At 40.8% G+C, this 21,510-nt stretch overlaps 1 protein-coding gene across 4 annotated transcripts in view; it reads right to left on the bottom strand.

The window, feature by feature from the left end:
• DCBLD2 (discoidin, CUB and LCCL domain containing 2) overlaps positions 1-21,510 on the bottom strand; it is a 60,904-nt gene that overhangs the window by 4,499 nt on the left and 34,895 nt on the right. For all 4 annotated transcript variants that reach the window (XM_061628237.1, XM_061628236.1, XM_061628238.1 and 1 more), the window contains 9 exons: positions 17,850-17,983; positions 16,751-16,791; positions 14,942-15,157; positions 7,940-8,064; positions 6,409-6,556; positions 5,879-6,004; positions 4,827-4,920; positions 3,868-3,917; positions 619-756 (listed from right to left, as the gene is read on the bottom strand). In XM_061628237.1, coding sequence (XP_061484221.1) covers positions 619-756; positions 3,868-3,917; positions 4,827-4,920; positions 5,879-6,004; positions 6,409-6,556; positions 7,940-8,064; positions 14,942-15,157; positions 16,751-16,791; positions 17,850-17,983 — 1,072 coding nt within the window. The remainder of the gene's footprint in view (positions 1-618; positions 757-3,867; positions 3,918-4,826; positions 4,921-5,878; positions 6,005-6,408; positions 6,557-7,939; positions 8,065-14,941; positions 15,158-16,750; positions 16,792-17,849; positions 17,984-21,510) is intronic.

Consider the following 21,510-nt stretch of genomic DNA (forward strand, 5'->3'; position numbering starts at 1 on the left):
AGTGTTCCTAAGTTGATCCTGTTGGGGCCATCATGTGTAGGTCATCCCAAAGAATAGAATAATGGATCAGGCCAATACTTTATCTACTTCAATTGTACACATGCTATATTTAAGGCCTGTTCATTGAACCAATTCATTGAAATCAAGAATTCTCAATAAAGAGGCACAGGTAATATTCTGTGAATTATGTTTTACTAGTCATTTTAAAAGATGTGGGCTAGTTCAAATTATTATTGGCTAAGCTGGGACTTTATCGAAAAGTAGCTGCAACATGAAAAACTAACCAATTCTGAAGAAAGGCTGGTTTTGCAGATATAGTTTTGTGATATGGTGTCCAATTTTCAAGTTGCCATGCTCAAGCAAACCACTTCCTTCATAAAAACTTACGTTATACAATTCTGTGAGAGGACTGTACCACATTTTCTAACCCCAGAATCACTCCTTATAAAAACTATATTTGATGTATCTATCTATCTATAGCTCATATTTTCAAAAGAATCAAGAGGATATGGAGGAAAACACGAATATAAGATTAACTCTATTTAATCTGCATAAATCTCCTTTCAGTTTAAAATACACCATTAACTCAAATCAGGTTAAACTGGGGAACACAGATACCTGCACTTTGGGTTTGTAACATGGTTGTAACTTCTCTTGATCTAAGGCAACTAACTTCACTGCTGCTATAACGAACAGGTGTTTCCTCATGCTCTGCAGACTTGGCAGGAAGAAACTGCTTCATTCCTTTCCACCAACCTATATCAAGATTTGAAAAAGAATTCATTCTCATGAATTGAGTTACTGAAAACTATATCATATGCATTTTTTTAGCTTTGGAAGCTCCCCTATAAAAGATATCTGGTTACTCTGGAGCAATTTGCCTTTTAGCACTTAATGATAAAACAAAGTTTAGTTCTACATGGACAAAGAGCAGTGAGTTTTGAGCTCACATGCTCCCCCACTCCCCTTTTGTCCTCCAGAGTAGCAATGAAGAGGAGATTGGAAGCATTTGGTTTTAAACTGATTAGAATTCCCATTATGTTTGAACTTAAGTGAACTTTAGTTAGTTTAAACTATGGTTTGTTCAAACAATCCAGGATCAAATCACAGGTTGGTTTTTATTGGTTTACAATATTTTAATGTCAATGCTTAATTTCACATCTAGAGGTTCTACTATGCAGGAAATGAGAAATTAAAAAATGGGGTTGCTTTAATAGTGAGAAGTGATGTAACAAAAGCAATTAGGAGCTATAATGCAAGGTCTGAGTGCGTGATATCAATGAGATTAAACAGGAAACCTATTAACAACCATCATCCAACTCTACACTCTAACAGCATATATAGAAGGAGAGGAATTGGAGAGATTTTACACAGAAGTACAGGAAGAAATTGATCACACACCAAAACAAAATGTGCTGATAATCATTGGGGGCTGGAATGCAAAGGTAGGGAACAGAGAAGAACTAGGAATTGTGAGAAAATGGGGCCTAGGAGATAGAAATGAAGCAGGAGAAAGACTTAATGAATTCTGTGAAGCCAAGAATTTGTTTCTTGCAAACACATTTTTTGAGCAACGGAAAAGATGACTGTACACTTGGACATCACCAAATGGTCAATATAGGAATCAAATTGATTATATAATTGGAAAGAGAAGATGGAGAACTTGCATACTTTCTGTGAAAACAAGACCAGGAGCAGACTGCAGTACAGATCATGAACTAGTAATATTGAAAAGTAAAGCTAAAGAAGAACAACAAAAGCAATCATAATGCCAAAATACAATTTAAATAACATCCCAGAAGAATATAAAGATCAAATAAAGAACAGATTTGAGGCTTTAAACTTAGTTGATAGAGAACCAGAAGAACTACGGATTGAAGTCAGAGACATTATCAGGAAAGAATGCAAAAAGACAATACCTCTTGTTAAAAAGAAAGAAAGACCTCAATGGATGACTGAAGAAACTCTTAAAATGGTTAAAGAGAGAAGGAAAGCAAAAGCAAAAGGAGACAGAAACACGGTCAGAACTCTAAATGCAACAATACAGTGACTAGTACGTAGGGACAAAGAGAACTATTACAATAGTTATTGTATAGAAATAGAAGAGGACAACAAAAAGGTTAGAACAAGAACCCTGTTCCAAAAGATTAGAGAAATAAAAGGGAAATTCAAACCAAGAGTAGGGATGTTGAATAATCAACAGGGGAACACACTGACTGACCAAGATGAAATAAAAGGAAGATGGAAGCAATATACTGAAGAACTCTATAAAAGAGATGCCAGGATGACAGATTCATTCATGGAGGACCTGTATGATGATGAACCAGAAATGTTAGAATGAGAGGTGAAAGCTGCTCTTAAAATACTTGGAAGAAACAAACCACCAGGAACATATGGCATGTCAATAGAGTTGCTACAAGTTACTGAGACTGAATCTGTCCAAATTTTTACAAATAAATTGTCAACAAATATGGAAAACTAAACAATGGCCCACAGACTGGAAGCATCGAATATACTTCCCAATTCCAAAGAAAGGGGATCCCAGAGAATGCAGTAATTATCGAACTATTGCCTTAATATCCCATGCAAGTAAAGTAATGCTCAAGATTCTACAAGAAAGGCTCTTACCATATATCGAGTGAGAAATGCCAGATGTCAAAGCTGGATTTAGAAAAGGAAGAAGTATTAGAGATCATATCGCAAACATGCGGATAATAGAACGGACCAAGGAATTTCAGAAGAAAATCACCCTGTGCATTACAGATTACAGCAAAGCCTTTGATTATGTAGATCATGAAAAACTATGGAATGCTTTAAAAGAAATGGGGGTGCCACAGCATCTGATTGTCCTCATACGCAACCTATACTCTGGACAAGAGGCTACTATAAAGACAGAATATGGAGAAACCGATTGGTTCCCAATTGGAAAGGGTGTGAGACAGGGGTGTATTTTATCACCCTATTTGTTTAATCTATATACAGAATATATCATACAGAAAGCGGGATTGGACCAAGATGAAGGAGGTGTGAAAACTGGAGGGAGAAATATCAATAATTTAAGATATGCAGACGATACCATACTACTAGCAGAAACCAGTAAGGATTTGAAATGAATGCTGATGAAAGTTAAAGAGGAAAGCACAAAAACAGGACTACAGCTGAACGTCAAGAAGACTAAAGTAATGACAACAGAAGATTTATGTAACCTTAGAGCTGACAACGAGGACATTGAACTTGTCAAGGATTATCAATACCTTGGCACAGTCATTAACCAAAATGAAGACAATAGTTAAGAAATCAGAAGAAGGATAGGACTGGGGAGGGCAGTTATGAGAGAACTAGAAAAGGTCATCAAATGCAAAGATGTATCACTGAACACTAAAGTCAGAATCATTCAGACCATGGTATTCCCGATCTCTATGTATGGATGTGAAAGTTGGACAGTAAAAAAAAGTGGATAAGAGAAAAATCAACTCATTTGAAATGTGGTGTTGGAGGAGCGCTTTGCAGATACTATGGACCATGAAAAAGACAAATAATTGGGTGTTAGAACAAATTAAACCAGAACTATTATTAGAAGCTAAAATGATGAAACTGAGGTTATCATACTTTGGACACAGAATGAGAAGACATGATTCACTAGAAAAGACAATAATCCTGGGAAAAACAGAAGGGAGTAGAAACAGAGGAAGACCAAACAAGAGATAGACTGATCCCATAAAGGAAGCCACAGACCTGAACTTACAAGATCTGAACAGGGTGGTCCATGACAGATGCTCTTGGAGGCCGCTGATTCACAGGGTCGCCATAAGTCAAAATCGACTTGAAGGCACATAACAACAACAACAGATGTGCTACAATAGTTACCTGCACGATCCCAATAAGGAATGTCATAGGTTCCTTCTGATTTTCTCTTTCTGAAAAAGTGAGGGTAATGCAGAACAAAGCCAAAATTAGTATCACTATGAAACAGTTAATTCAGATCAACAGTTGAAGGTACTGGTTTTTAAATACAGGTAAAGGGTTGTACTCAACTAACGTCTGCTAGCGGAACAACTTCAGCTAGGGCAAAGGGATTCCCCCTCCCGCTGCTCTGTCCCAAAATCTATTCCAAACCCCCAGAACAGATTTAGGGGGTGTGCTGGAAGAGGAGAGGGGGAATTATAGAATTGTTGAATAGTAGAGTTGGAAGGGACCTATAAGGCCTTCGAGTCCAAGGAAATCTCCATGCTCTAGTAACTAGAGTCTAGTTGGAGTCATTCCACTAGTGCAAGAAGTTAGCTGAATACTGTCCAAACTCTTTTGCTATAAAGTTTTTCTGTAGTTGCTTGGGTAGACTCAAATACTAAAGGGCTCTTCCCTTTTTTATTTGATTTCACCTTGGTGAATGTAAATGGTGGCAAAGATACCCCTCCCCTGGAAAAAACAGTCATATTTGCTTCTTCTGTTAGGATATTACAGCTGCTAAACTACACAGCCGCTTCCCCAAAGTTGTTCAGATTAAAGTACTACACAACCAGGAAATGCCCTTGTGAACACATCCACATGGTTAAATTATGAAATTATTCCTCATTTTAATGCATAAATTGAGCATTTTAATAAATCAAATTTTCATTTCTCAATTCCATCCTGTATATCAGTCGTGAGGAACCTTTGGCCCTTCAGATGTTGATGAACTACAATTACCATCAGCTCTTGCAAGCATGGCCCATGGCCAGGGATGATGACAGTTGTAGTTCAGCAACATCTGGAGGCCCAAAGTAATATATGTAATATATTACATTTTATCGCTGCAGAGGGAGCAAAGCTTTTAATGATTCTTTTACCTGTTTCTCCAGTGCCAGGCACAAACTAAGATCAAAATGAGGGTGGTAAAGACCATGACCAACACAGGAACCAGAACAGCTACCAATGCCACATCTGAAATTGATATAAGTGGAGTCTGTAAGGTTTGTATGTCCATTAAAAAAAACCTCCCTCTTTACTTCTACAGATATTCAAGAAAATTCATTTAACATTCGTAATAGCATCTAGATATTACTGCAGCAAAGTGTCATCTAACACTAATAACAATAATACCTAGAGCAGCGATGGGAAACTGGATTTCTCCCATCCCTGAGAGTTGGCAGGGTTGACCACCTGTCAAAGTTCAAAAGGGCTTGCTGTAACTGCTGTCAGCAAGCCCCTTGCAAGTCTCTTTGCAGATGTGGCTTGAATCCAAACTGCGACTGCAAACAGGCAAAGCGGGGGTGACTGGCAGAGTCAATCAGTTTGCGCTTATAGCATTCCCCTTGGGTACACTAAGGACAGCCAATCCTAGTGAGGTTCACTGTCAGCAAGCACTGCTTGCAAAGGAACCATCAGGAATTCACTTTAAGCCATCAGTTTTTCCCTTTGCAGCCATATCCTTACCTATCCTCACATATGATGTCAGGTGTGGAGCAGGTGGGCGTGGTTTTGGGAAAACAGCCTCTTGAGCCAAAATAGAAAGCATGCTGGGCCTAATTAGTCCCATAGGCCACAGGTTCCCCACAGATTACTGCAGCAAATTGTTTGAAGTTTGGAATGTTTCCTATGTTGTACATAAACCGGTTACAAATGATCAATTGTTCTCAACAAAACACTCCTCCTAATTTAGCAATTGGGTACCCATTACTAGTTTTCTACTTAAATTTGGCATCTCCTATTACTGGATACACAGTTGTATATGCCAACTATCCATCTCTCCTATACGAATTTCTATTTTAAATTGTATCTATATCAATATAGTTTATAAGTGTACAACATAGCAAAAATGTAACAGTGAATCAATACAGAATTACTATTGGCTCTTAGCATTATGATGCTACAATGCTATTGTCTAGATATATATCAGTACCTTTGGTTACACTTGGAGTTACTGTAGTGTTTTTGATCTCAGGAGTGAAGGTTGTTTTATCAGCGTGCAAGGAAAAGTCATTGCTGTTCTTAGGTGGTGGCGGTACTGTAGGTCTTGGAGCCCGCACTTTAAATAAAACCAAAATCTAGGTCATGCCATTAGTTAAAACACCAATCAGATTTCTTTATGTAAGAAAGCCTACTACTCAAATATAATAGCACTTGTAAAAATTTTAATTGCCACAAAATATCTGCTAAGACTTGCTTTGCCGTCAAATAAGTGCAAATGAATGTATGGATCACTGCCCACGAAAACAAGCTGTACTATACTCATAGTCCAGGAATATAACAAACATTGATTCAATTGCTGAAGATCAGACAGTCATGCAATGAAAACTAAGAACATTTATTTGTATATGTATTATTCCCAAAAGGAATTTTACAAGGCACAAAATAATTCAATCTGCATGAAGTCCTCCTCCCAATAAAAGTCACGCTAATATAAAGAATGCTAAATACCATTCCACTTACCAATACTAAACTGACATCCTAGCAGTTCTACTTTCATTGCAATTTTCTGATGCCACTTCAAAGGATTTATTCTAACAAAACGAGCAATGATGGGTGGAATGAAGTTATTGCGGACTTCTTGATAATACCCAGTGTTGCCTTGAAATACCTAGAAAAATAAAATCAGTTGCTAAATATACCAATTTACTAAGACACTGTTAAGTTCTGCTTTACAAAAAACCCATTGTTTTTAAAAAGGATAACAAGTTAGTACTGACATTCTAATCCCCTTGTCTAAATTATTCTCTGTAGTAGACCTAGAGTTCTCAAAGTATAGATGAAAGATCCAGTAGTTAAGTTCGGCTATTGAATAATTTTAATTAGATGCTTCTCACTGAAAAACCTTTTATATGCCTGCTAAATGTCACATTTCAGAAATTCCTGAATGAGCTCTAACCAGAGATATTTTTTTCCAAAATCAACATACTGCAATTTAAAATGAACATCTATGTTAACTGTATCTTACCTAACAAAGGTTAGGTAGATGGCTTTTCTTCTTTTTACTTTGCAAGCCCAGAAGAGGGCAGTCAAAAGCAATAATTACAATCCATCTCTGATTTTTTCCCTAACATACTCAGCATTTGCTTAGAGGTTTACTTATTTAACTTCAACCTGGAGACACCAATAGACCATTTTTTTAAAAAACTCCCCCATATGAGGATTCACTGGCATCTACATAATATGACAGGTACACAGCATTTCTCTGGGTGAAAGTGAACAGCAAATTTTCATCTGTGTGGTCCATTGCAAAAGCCTGGGCAGTGATATGGAGACTTGATTTGCATAGCGTTCAAGTTCACTGCCAATTGTCTTGGCCAACGGGAGAAGGTAGGAGGGCTGATTGTACTCCCTCCCATAACAGCACTACTTTAGTCAGGCAGTACAAAAATATCACACTGAAATATTTTACACCTGCAGCATATAATAGGAGTAACATACTACTGTCTGCAAATGTGCATCATAAATATTCTTTGTTATCTCAAACGCCCAGATTCCATCTCCAAAAACTTCCCAGTATCCCATCTCTGCAGGCACATCTGTCCATCTCCCCCCATCTTCAATGCATGCATGCTTGCGCTCCTCCCCCCTCCCCCTCCCCCTCCCAACATAAATATATTCCTGGCTTCTGCTGGAAGTCTCCCTTCCTTCAATCCAAGCATTAGGCATGTGAAAAGGGAAATCTTTCTTTCTTGTGTTCGACTGACTTGACCTTTCTTATGCTGGATGGGCTACTACGACCCATGTTTCAAATGAGACACAAGCATGTTCCATTATCATAGTTTTCTAATAATTAGTGTGATTTGAAATACATACGTACCAAAGTTAAACTTTTTAGCTATTGAAGAACTTTAATTACATTTTCTCAGCCAGTGAGCAAAAGCACCTTTATATTAAGTGATGACTCCAGAATAATTGTTTTTTTTAAATGCGCAATAATTTCCTATGTACTTCAATTTCATCATTTTACACACAGAAAATAGAACAGGCTTACTTTATCCCTGTCAACACCAGGTTCTCTGTATATGGTCCACTTCTGTGCATCACTCCTGTACAAAATCCTGTAGGCAGAGACATAATAATGGTACTCTGCTAAGGTGGAGCCAGTAGTAATGATACCTGTGAATAAGAAGGTTCCCATTTACAATAAATAGTAAGAACATTAAATAAAAGTTTAATCAATATAAACTCTAGCCCAACACAAACAGAAAAGGGATTACAAAGAACTCCAAAAAGGATCTCTCCAAACGGACTGAATTTGCCATAAAATGGTATGTGTGGTTCGGTATAAGTGTCAAGTGCTGAGTATTGGGGCAACCCCCCCAACTTCACATATACATTGATGGGGTATGCAAGGTCAGCTCAAGGTTAATGCAGGTCCTTGGGCACAGGGTATCAGTGAGCCCCTCCCTTTCTTCCACAAAGCACATCCTTCTTGTCTCCAGCAATTATCACCAATCCGCTACTGCAAAAGGGATGCATACTGAACATACACTGAGCTTTCATTATTACTGACTACATTTTTAAATCTCATTGCCATTCATTTCCCACCAGACAATGTTCTCCTTTATAGACTAGGGTTTGAATCCCCACACAGTCATGAAGCTCATTGGGTGACCTTGGGCCAATCACTGTCTCTCAGCCTCAGAGGACGGCAATGGTAAACACCCTCTGAATACCGCTTACCATGAAAATCCTATTTATGGGGTCGCCATAAGTCAAGATCGACTTGAAGGCAGTCCATTTCCATTTTATATACCTGCAAATCAAGTTTTCATGCATCTGACAAAGCAAGCAGGCTTGAGTCTATGAAAATTTCTGTCATCATAATTGGGTTATTTTTTTAATGTGTCATAGGACTCATTGCAGTTTTTACCTGGAATTAAATTCTAAGCCTAGAAATTTGTTTTGAGTACCAGAACTTAATGGAACTTAGTCCTTCCACACAACAATCCACAGCTTTCTTCGTTTCAGCAGTATAATTTTGGACTGTAGGGAGTATCATTTTGTTGATCCTATGGCTACATTATTGGTAGTAGTCTCAAATCAAGTAGTCTCTTAACTTCAGTGGAAAATGGGATTATTCTGAGCTAGACAGTTTATGACTTCACTCTCAAAAGGCTAAGGCTACAATCCTAACCTTACTTACCTGGGAGTACAGGAATGCCACGCTATACGGACCTTCACTTTACGGACACTCGCGAGTATGGACTTACTTACAGTAGCACCATTCCTGTTTATGTACTTCGCCTCGCAAGAACGGACACTTAACCTTTGGTTGTGGCCTATTCTTTCAGTGGGGGGTGGAAAGAGACGCGACCGCGCGACCGTGAATCAGCTGGGAGGAGCGATCTCGATCAGCTGAGAGGCATGGCAGCGCAACAGCAGAGGCTTTAGCGCGGGGCTTTGAGGCTCCGCGTGAAGGAGAGGTGGCACAGTGGCAGTGCAAGTGAAAAAAGGTAGTGCTTCACTGTAAGTACATTTTCAGTTTACGTACTCGCTCTGGACCCATTGCGTATGTTAATGCAGGGTATTCCTGTAATTTATTTTGTTATTTAAATTTATATGCTGCTTTTCGATATAAATATGCTCAGTGCCTAACCTACATCACAGAGTTTTTGTGAGAATAAAATCCAGAGGGGGATAACCATGTTTGTATGCCACCTTGAGTTCCTTGAAGGAAAGTCGTGCAGGAGACCTGACCTCCTCTCTGAGATATTGGACTGCCCTACAAATCTGTAAAAATTCAAACACAATTTGGGTTGTTCTTTCACAGTCCAATCCACTTCTTGTGTAGCTTGGAAGAATTTGGTACTGTGTGGTGGAGGGAGGATACAAAACCCAAGCAGTTTAGAAACCACTGGCAAAAATATCTTTTCCCACCTCTCTCTCTCTCTCTCTCTCTCACACACACACACACACACACACACATACTCTCTCTCTCTCTCTCTCTCTCTCACTCCTTTTGGAAATCATTTTCAAGTTACTCAAGTTGCAAGTTACTCAAGTTGCCTTTGTTCCTAACAAATAACAAGGTGCAGATTTTTTCAAAGCAAAAGTTGTGCCCTGCTTACAAAGGTGAAGCTGCATTGCACTGCTGCTTGGCTGCTGCTTATCTCTAGCCTTTTAGATCTTTGCTGTCAGGCCCTCCAGAGCCTGTCTGAACAAAGGAGCGGCGTTCACATCACATTAGGCAGTTGATGCTGGTGCTTTTGAATAGGAGCAATTCGGCTTCCATGCACAATAGCCATCAACAGGTAAAATGATCTAACATGCATTGTATTTTACAGGCAGGTGCATGGGAGCCAAATTGCTCCAATTCAAAAGCAGAGCTTGTCTACACACATGCCGCAGTCAGTCCACATTCAGTAGGGAAGCAGCTGGTGGGTCCTGTAAATTCATGGGCCCTTAACCTAGCCATCCGCTGCCACTAGCCTTGGGGGTATAAAGTGGCAGTGACCAACCAGAGAGGGCTCTTGGGGTCATGATGGACAGCTCAATAAAAACACCAAGAGACAAATTCCATATTAAGGGTCATTAGGAAAAGGACTGAAAACAAAACTTCCAATATTGTAGTGCCTCTGTATAAATTTATTGTTCAATGCTGTGTACAATTCCGGTCGCTGCATCTCAAAAAAAGGATAACGTAGAGCTGGAAATGGTGCAGAAAAAGTTAACCAAAATGATCAAGGGGCTGGAGCAAATCCCAATGAGAAAAGGTTACAAGTTTGTTTTGTTTTCTTATTTAGGGGAAAAAAGGCAACAGGTGACATAATAGAGATATATAGAATTATATACGGTGTGGAGAAAGTGGAGAGAGAGAGACTTTTTCTCCCTCTCTCATAATACTAGAACCCAGAGTCATCCAAAGAAGCTGAATGACAGGAAACTCAGGACAAACAAAAGGAAGTATTCCTTCACACAGCACTTAGTTAAACAATGGAAATTTGCTAACATAATATGAAGTGATGTCTACTAACTTCAGACGTCTTTGAAAGGGGACTAGACAAATTCATGGAGGATGAGGCTCTCAATGACTACAACCCCAAGACCAGATGCAACATGCCTCTGAATACCAGTCACAGGGAAACCACAGTGGAGAGCATTATTGCCTTCATGTCCTGCTTGTGGGCTTCCCACAGGCATCTGGTTGGCCACTGTGGGAAACAGGATGTCTTTGGTCTGATACAGCAGAATTCTTATATTCTTATCAACAAGGGAAGTTCCTTTGGACAAACTGAAGGAGGGAACATACAAATATTCTCCACTTATTCTTTAGGCCACAGCTCATGCTCTGCATGTAAAAGATCCCAAATTCAATTCCTGACTATTCCAGTCATGGCTGCAAAAGACTCGTCTGAAACCCTGGAAAGCCACTGCCAGTCTGTGTAGGCAACAGTGAGCTCGATGGACCCATGGTCGGACTCAATGTGAGGCAGCTTCCTATGTTCCTCAAGCGCGTGCTTTTTCTCTCTCTCAGTATAATTACTTGGATAATTTAGAAAGAACCCAGGATGGGCTGTCCTCCTATCTTGTCTTAACACAGAACCACAGTCAGCAGAGGGCTCAAACATGCATATTGACCTCTGCTACAAGGTTTCCTTAGCAATATGAAGACATTGCTCATGTTTAGCCTTGAACAACTGAGGACATGTCACACACCCTAATATTTTTCTCTAAGTATAGGGGTGCCTACTGCTGGTAGAGAACCTCTCCTGCCCTATCCTCTCACTCTTCCACATAAACTCCAATGTGTCTACATGCAGGCACCCCACATTACCAACACAGGTAGGGAGTTTCCAGAGGGCAAATTCACGCAATTTCTGCGTGTAGACACACGTTATATGATTCAAGTGTACACACATCTAAATACAACGAATATGTTTTTGAAAAGTTGTGTATCATACACCTTTCATGGAGTCAACTACAGCTCTCCACTGAGTTGTATTTAAATGTATTTTAATGTCTGTTTTTATGATGTTTCAAAGTGTCTTTAGTGCTTTTGTTTGCTGCTCTGGGCTCCTGCTGGGAGGAAGGGCACGATATAAATCAAATAAATAAATAAATATTGATGGTATTTATAAGCCACCCTATAACAAGAGCTCTTAGGATGACATTTACAAAATAAAAACAAAACACTACAAATAGATAAAATAAGAGTATGATGCAGTATAAAATGCTGCAACTTGAGAAAACATTGGAGTAGGCATCCCTCCCAATCTTACTAGGACACAGAGACAGCATCATACTGCTGAAAAAACCTTCTCAGTAGTAGCTCCCTGCTAAATTCTAGTTGGTGGAGACATCCAGAGGAGATATCTCAGCGTCTGGTTAGGTATGTGAGAGAAAAGGTGATCTTTCAGGTACCATTATCCCAAGCTGTGAAGGGCTTTAAAAGTTAACACCAGCACTTTAATTGAGCCTAGAAATAGATTCAGAGCCAGCAAACATGATAAAAGATACAGTGGCACTGCCCGATCCCAGTTAGCAATCTTGTTGCCATACCAGAGATGTGAAGGCCCAGAAAAAAACAACGGAAAAATTCAGGGGAAAAAAGTTTTTTGGGGGGGTTTTCTGAAGCCTTTTTTGTTTTTTTCCTGAAAAATTGAAAAAAACAAAGAAAAAATGGATTATGGAATGTTTTATTTTAGCATGATGAATAAAATGTTTCATTAAATATTGCCCCCCCTTTCTCAGTTCTTTTTATGGGAATGGATGCTTTATGTCTGCTTGACACTGTGGAGGACTAGTGGAGACATAAATAATTTTCTTTGTTATTAATGTTGATGGTTTCTTCTGTGTTTTTTTTAATTGTTTTTTGCCTGCTCCTCATAAACTGGCAAAATGAAAGAGGTTCCTTACAGCTCAGGTGTTCCTTATAGTTCAGGATCCTGTAGATCCATTTGTTACAAAAAAAAGTAAAAATTTAAAAAAGTAAATTCAATTTGTAATCATTGTTTGAATAAAATGTACTTTTAATATACCAAATGTGATAATTTTATACCAAACCAGCTTGCACATAATTACATTTGATGTTCCTGAAGTAACAAAGTGACTTTCAATCTGTAAAAAGTGCTAATATTCCATTTTTTCAATTTTTCTGAAACTTTTCATTTTTTTCTGAAAAAACCTGGGGGAAAAACATTTTTTCCCATGGCTTTAAAATTTCTGGAAATTTTACATCTCTATGCCATACTATGAACTTAGACTTTTTTCAAAGGCAGACCCATGTACAACACACTGGAGTAATCTGGGCCATGGATAACTGAAGCAAGATTGTCCTTGTCCATATATAGTCATAGTTTGTGTACCAGCTCAGGTGCTATGTGTTACAGAGGATACCCATGCCTCTAGGGACAAAGATGGATCAATGACAACCTCCCACACTATACTCCCCTCATTTGGGCATACAAACCACTAATAGCACTAAAAGCACCTCCATCTGGTCTGGACTGAGCTTCAGCTTATTGGCCCTCATACAGCCAGTTACTGTGTGAAGAGAATACACTGATTTAGCACACTCTGCCTCATCTAGATTTGATGGACAGGAGAAACAGATAATGTATATTATCTGCATATTTAAATCTCTGGATGACCTCCCTCAGCAGTTTCATGTAGACAGCACAGAGATAAGATACAACCCCGCAGGACCAATAAGCATAAATACCACGGCAACCAGCAGAAATCTCACAGCACCACCTTCTGGAAATTGTCACTGAAATATGTGCAGAACCTCTGGAGAACAATGCCATTCCCTATTTCTTCCAGTATGATACCATTGTTGAAGATATTGAAATCTGTTGAGAGATCCAGCAAAATGAACAGGGTGGCATATTTTATCTCCAAACAGAGGTTATCCTACAGGGAAATCACGGCCTTAAAACCTGATTGAAATGAATTTAGAAAAGCCATTGATGCAAACCCAGTTTTGTTGATTCAAGCCCAATGTCTGGTGCACAATGACAACAGAGCAGAAAATCAGTTAAAAGGCTGTTCTTTGATTACCATGTTCAGAACATACAAATCTAGACAGTATGTGCAAAACTGCACCTTTTCCCACCATTCGACATGTGCTAACTACCAGCTATAAAAGCTAATATAGCCTTTGAAATGGAAACCTATGCAGAAATGAACCACATACCTTCTGGCTGCCCAGACCACTAAAGGCCTTTGCACACTTCACAGTACATGCATCATACAAGGAGAGGTTTCCTTATTCCTAAACCATTGCATGACAGTAATGGCTGTAGCATGTAGTGCTGCTCAGATATTCAAAAGATATTCAAGAAGCAGGTCACATAACATATGTACACAGTTCTCATGATAGATACGTACAATTTACTTTTGTAACACTAACGTTTTCTTAATGTAATATTATAGATTTTTTAAAAAATGTATCTCCTGATAAGAACTGCATCCACTCAAAATATGCCAGAACTTGTTTCTGATTTTCATTAAATTGCCATTGATCTCACATCTTAAGTGTTTTTTGTCACTTGAATAAATTGGGATTGCCCTTTTTGGCTTACTCTGCAGTGCTTTTTCTAGCAACTAAATCCACCAGGAAGATCCTCCGTGGCGCAGAGTGGTAAGCGGCGGTAACGCAGCCAAAGCTCTGCTCACAGCCGGAGTTCGATTCCAACGGAAGAAGGAAGTCGAATCTCCGGTAAAAGGGATCGAGGTCCACTCAGCCTTCCATCCATCCGTGGTCGGTAAAATGAGTACCCGGCATATGCTGGGGGGTAAAGAAAGGCCGGGGATGGAACTGGCAATCCCACCCCATATATATGGTCTGCCTAGTAAATGTTGCAAGACGTCACCCTAAGAGTCAGAAACGACTCGCACTACAAGTGCGGGGACACCTTTACCTTTACATCCACCAGGAAGTAGTCACCACAGTCTACAGCGCTCTCCCAATTTCTTTTAAGTTAAAGTTCCCATTCTTATGAACATATGCTTTAGCATTCCTTTTAAGAATGAACACAGGTGTGTTTACCTGTAATGCGTTGCTCCTTATTTAGGTCTATCTGCAACCACTGATATTCATCATTGGTAAAAGCTGCCCAAGAGTGTCCAGGCCTTTTCAACCTGGCCCTTTCTGGCTTCCAGATGCTTGGCTGACCCATTTGCTCAGGCCATTCTAGAAATGATGATGCATTAATCTGCGAATCAGCAATTACTCCAGACTCCATTCCCAGGGTCCCGTAGCAACCTAAATATAAAAGGCATCCAAGAGATAGTGGAACTCTGGCAAGGAGAGTGTAACATAATTAATACTGAAACCTCTCCTACATCCTCAAGATAAAACAGGATCTAGATCACAATAAACTTTGTACAAATTAAACAATATATATTTAAATGCTAGTCAGTTGATGTATCTCATTGAAACGCCTGTCATGTCAACAATATGTTTTGCTGCATTAAGGAAAACCTGGACTTTAGCAACGTTGAAGAAAAAAGTGGCATAACTTTGCTCTGGGAGACTTGGTTGGCCCTCCTCTTTGGGGTTTTTGTTGTAACACAGAAATCTTTCTGTTTAGGAAGGCATTTATTTTATCATATAGTAAGTTTTTAACAGGTGCTTTTGTTTTGTTTCATTTATTTATAAAATGTGTTACCTAGTTTTCATTACAAAATAATCCCTAAGTGGGGTACAATACTGATAACACACAATAAAATAATACAATCTATAAGAAAACAGTAGAAACAGGTGAGTGCATATACACAGTTAAATAGCTAAAGTGCGGCAACACAGATTCAACCAAAAGTCTGGGTAAATAAGTAGGCCTTTGGTTGGAATCAAAAGCTTATTAAAACTTGGTGTCAACCATATCTGAGGGCGGAAGGGGGTTCCACATATTTACTGTATTGTATGAAAACAGTGGATAAGAGAAGAATCATTTGAAATGTGGCGTTGGAGGAGAGTGTTTTGTGGATACCATGGACCGTGAAAAAGAGAAATAATTGGGTGTTAGAACAAATTAAACCAGAATTACCACTAGAAGCTAAAATGATGAAACTGAGGTTATCATATTTTGGACATATAATGAGAAGACATGATTCACTAGAAAAGACAATAATGCTGGGAAAAACAGAAGGAAGTAGAAAAAGAGGAAGGCCAAACAAAAGATGGATTGATTCCATAAAGGAAGCCACAGACCTGAACTTACAAGATCTGAACAGGGTGGTTCACAACAGATGCTATTGGAGGTTGCTGATTCATAGGGTCGCCATAAATCGTAATCGACTTGAAGGCACATAACACAAACACACACACACAGTTTATGTTTGGTTTTAATTGCTAGTAGCCCTAAGTGGTAAGCACTAGAAGGGCAGAATATACATATTTACATAAATAAATAATAGACATCTTCAATTCCAGAATAGGAATGAAAAACTTTCCACATGACCGCAAGGCCGACTGTGCAGGAGAGTGAGAATAATTATCTCCTACACTGACTGAAGAGAGGGGATAGTTCATCAAAAGATAGATCTCCATTTTTGCCACAAGGTTTAGTTGGCAATGATGCATCCAGGAAAAAAGGAGCAAGGATGCTGTAGAGATGCAAGACTACATAAGAGTCTAGGTCTCATAAACACAAAGTAATCTAGCCTCTTTTAGGGGGTAGGTTGTTCCACCCTCTTATCTATATACTGTGTTTTTTAACTTTTTAGTTGTGTTAGTTTTATATTGGTTTTAATCTTTTCACTGTATGTCGTTTTGGGTTTATTTTATGAAGAAAAACTACTACTACTACTACTACTACTACTACTACTACTAATAATAATAATAATAATAGCTTACCACTAGTTTTGAAAGTGAAGAGACCTGAAGACAGTGGTCCTCTGTGTAAAAAACAAACCAAAGATTCCACAAAACTACATCTTTAGTTCAAACAAAATGGAAAGTTTTCCTTTCAATTTCTTTCTCTCTCCCCCCCCGTTCTATTATTCAAGGATGCAATGTTTCAGTATTGTTATTATATTCACTACTCTTAGCACATTATTCTACTATCTTTGGAATAAAAGCCACACAAAAAGGTGATCTAAAAGACCTCACATTGAGAAAGATTCATAGTGCAATGGTAGAGCATTTGCCTTGCCCTAGGTTCAGTCCCCAGCATCTCCTGCCTGAAACCCTGGAGAGTTGCTACTAGTCAGTGTAGACAATACTGAGCTAGATGGACCAATAGTCTGACTCTCTATATAAGGCATCTTCCCATGTTCCACATTCCAAAATAAAATAAGGAAAAACCAAATCTCCCAATGTAACATCCAGATTGCTATTTTAGAAAATGCTGGCACTCAGATTAGTTACCCCACTCACACCCAGTGCTTTTTAAGCCTCTTATTGAGAGGCCATACTATCCTGCCTTGTGTATCTGCATTCTTTAAGTACATTCAGTTAGCAAAGAAATAATACATCATACTAAATCTAAGTCTTGATGCATAGCTTCCAAGCAATAAGGGCATTGGATAAAATGTTCCATCTATATTTCTTGAAAATCCTTATGGAGTGGATAAAGACTTTTTTAAAGGCTCCCTATCTCATATTTTAAGAGTTGGAAAAAAAGCAATGGCTACAACAAAAGTCAGCTATGAACAGGTTGCATTCATGATCATCAGCAAGAAAGAGAAGGAATTTCATGAACAAAGTTTTTTAACGTTATGTGAAACTTAGGGGAGATTTTCACACCTTCAAAAAAGCAATATTTTATTATTTCTAGTCCAAAGTTTCTAGTATCTTCTACAGGTATACTAGACACCACAATACCGTGTGTAGCACAACAACTTTAATAATATCCTTGGCTGAACTTAGGCTTAATATTTCAGAACTAAACATTTACCTGCAAGTATATTTTAGCAATATTAAGAAGTAGCAATTAAAGTGAACATATACTTACACTTTTGATGTGACATTGTTAGCCAGTGAACTTTCATAATATGGAATGCCTTTGCTGATTACAACGTTAATCTGACCTCCTAGAACATTGGACACCACTCCTGCATGCACACCAGCCATGCAAAGTGAAGACGACTTGGGAGAGAAGAGAGATTTCAAATTATGTGCTCTTTCATAGCACTTCCGTAGTTTTTAGTACGATAAAGAAGCTACTTCTAACTATCTAGCCAGCGTATATATTATTAAACTTTGCTTTTATAAAATTCTAAGCACATGAAATACACACAGCTTTCTCACTGTGGCTCAATTCAGATGTAATTCTGTAACCAGATTTGAAATGGGTCTAGAACAGAGATGGCTAACTTGTGGCCCTTCAGATGTTGCTGAATTTCCATAATTTCTGACCGCTGTCTGTGCTGGCTGGGGCTGATGGGAGCTGGATTCCAGCAACATTTGCAGGGCCACAGGCTAGCCACCCCTGTTATAGAGCAGGGCTCACCAACCCATAGCACCTGCTAGCAGTCCGTAGTCTGAGCTTTCACTTTCAAAAGCAAGCCTCTAGCCCTCCCAGAAAGGAAGCTATGGTGCAAAATGTGCAGGTGTCCTTCTATGAAAAGAGTCTCCTGCCTGTCAGTGTTATTAGCCAATGAGTGAAGTCAAAGCTGTGACTGATAAATGAGTTGTTTGGACACAAGGCAATAGGGATCACTGGAGTCCTAAAGAGCTGCTGTTTTGTCCTCCCTTTTAGTGTACTTTTCCTGCTTTGGTTTTTCCCCCCCATGTCATTGAAATCTGCATAGTTTGCCCTTCCTTTTCCCCTAGCGACATCCGTGATACGCCCTCCACCTATAGGTGTGGGCGGACGTTCTTGTCGGCCCGAGAGGGGAGGAAAGAAGAAGACGACAGGACATTTTGGCTGCGACGTTTTGCCGCGACGGAGACGATCACTGCGGTGGAGGCTTAGGAGCGGGAGGAGGCAGAAGGACCATCATCAGCTGCAAGTGAACTAATCTCACGTTGTAGGCAGGAAAGACGCGGACTACTTTCTATTATTATTGTTACTTAGGGACGGAAGACCTGCCTGTTGGCGAATAGGAGGGAGCTATGTGTAGACCGGAGGGGGAGGATGTGGGGAGGGTGGGGGGCCACAATATTCAAAGGCTAGGCGGCAGATTCTGGAGAAGTGCGGGTAGCAGGCCAAGCCGGCGTCGGGGAACCAGGGATAGATGCTTAATATCCATCCCTTGTTCCGGGCCTGTCTACCACCAGAAGATAACTGGGGGAGGCAGAACTCCATCCAATCTTCGACTGCTGTTGTGTAACGCCAGGTCTGTGGTACAGAAAACATCACTCATCCATGACATGATCCTGGATGAGAACGCAGACCTGGTGTGTATTACGGAGACCTAGCTGGATGAGGCCTCGGCTCCTATACTTGAGGCCATGTGTCTGGCCAGTTTCCGATATGCACAGCAGCCGAGGATTGGTAGGCAGGGAGGGGGAGTGGCAGTCATCTATCGGGAATCCTTGTGTTTCACCAGACCCCCTCTCCACGAGACCAAGTTTGTTGATTGCATGTACTGGAGGTTGGGCCCAAAGGGCAGTTTAGGGATTCTGCTGGTGTACCGCCCACCCCGCTGCACAGCAGACTCCCTGACTGAGGTGCTCAATGTGGTCTCGGGCGTGCGGTTGCTTTCCCCCAATTTTATGGTGGTGGGGGATTTCAACGTACACACCGAGGCTGCCCTCACAGGAGCCCCTCAGGATTTCATGGAAACCATGACTTCCTGGGATCTGCACCTTAATAATATAGGGCCTACCCATGTAGCCGGTCATGCTCTCGACCTTGTGTTTGTCTCGGGAGGGGAGGGAAGTGTTCTGAAAATGGGGGCGATTTCCTCTAACCCCGTGTCATGGTCAGATCACTATCTGGTGAATATAGATGTCTCGATGCCACATGCCCTCCGCAGGGGACAAGGACCTATTAGGATGGTCTGCCCCAGACGCCTGATGGAGCCCAAAGGATTCCTGAATGCGCTGGGTGATATGGAGCTGACTGAAGGACGCCCGGTTGAATCCCTGGTGATGGAGTGGAATAAGGAGATCACTAGGGCAGTGGACCGGGTGGCTCCGAAACGTCCTCTCCCCCTGAATAGAACTCAGACTGCACCATGGTATACGCCACGGTTGCGGGGTCTGAGACAGGAGGTGAGACGACTTGAGCGCCGGTGGCAGAAATCTCGCACTGAAGACGATCGGACACGGGTTAGAGCAGCAATAGCTGCCTACCAGGTGGCAACAAAGGCAACAAAGAGAGATTTCTTTGCTGCCTCTATTGCGTTGGCAGAGTGTTGTCCCAGGAGATTGTTCCAAGTGGTCCGAAGCCTGGTCGGTCCAGTTGCTCAGGAACCCATGGAACATTCTAAAATCTCCTGTGATACTTTTGCCAAACACTTTGCCAATAAAATCGAGTGCCTGAAGAGCATGCTTCCGCTCGCCGTGGAGGCAGGAAGTGGGCCAGAGTCGGCCAGTTGCATTCCGGTCCGTTGGGATCGGTTTCAGCCTCTTCTCTCTGAGGAAGTGGACAAGGTGCTCGGTACTGTGAAGCCAACCACCTGTCTGGTTGATCCTTGCCCTTTGTGGCTCATTATGAGCTGCAAAGAGAGACTGAGCGAAGGGATCAAGGTGGTGGTAAATGCATCCTTGCAAGAGGGTGCAATGCCATCAGCCCTCAAAGAAGCGGTAATAAAGCCCATCTTAAAAAAAACCGTCCTTGGATCCCCAAGAGCTAAACAACTTTCGCCCAGTCTCTAATTTACCATTCTTGGGCAAGGTGATTGAGAGGGTGGTGGCTGCGCAGTTACAGACACACTTGGAGGAAACGGATTACTTAGATCCATTCCAATCGGGTTTCAGGACTGGTCATGGAACGGAAACAGCCTTGGTCGCTCTGGTAGATGATATGAGGAGGGCATTGGATAGGGGTGAATACACCTTCCTTGTCCTCCTGGATCTCTCAGCGGCTTTTGATACTGTTGACCACGGTATCCTGTTAAGTCGCCTAGAGGGACTAGGAATTGGAGGCGCTGTTTTGCAGTGGTTCCGTTCCTATCTCTCGGATAGGCAGCAACGGGTGGCATTGGGAGATGAGGTTTCAGACCCTTGGCCTCTTCATTGTGGAGTGCCACAGGGTTCTATCCTCTCTCCCATGCTATTCAACATCTATGTGAAACCGCTGGGGGCCATCATCAGGAGTTTTGGGCTGCAGTGTCATCAGTATGCAGATGACACTCAGCTCTATCTCTCATTTAAGTCCTCACCAGAGTTGGCTGTGAACACCATGTCCAAGTGCCTGGAATCCGTAAGTGGATGGATGGCTGAAGCTGAACCCCGATAAGACTGAGGTGCTGCTTGTGGGAGACAAAAGAAGGTTAGGAATTACTGACCTGGTGCTTAATGGGGTGAGTTTACCCCTGAAGGACCAAGTCCGCAGTCTTGGGGTCATTACTGACTCCCAGCTGTCCATGGAGGCTCAGATTACAGCAGTGAGCCGGGCAGCTTGGTATCAATTACATCTGATACAGAGACTGCGACCCTACCTTCCTGTTCATCTGCTCCCACAAGTGATACATGCCCTGGTCTCCTCTCGCTTAGACTACTGC

This window comes from Rhineura floridana, chromosome 5 (assembly GCF_030035675.1).
Source record: "Rhineura floridana isolate rRhiFlo1 chromosome 5, rRhiFlo1.hap2, whole genome shotgun sequence".
In the NCBI taxonomy this organism is placed as follows: Eukaryota; Metazoa; Chordata; class Lepidosauria; order Squamata; family Rhineuridae; genus Rhineura; species Rhineura floridana.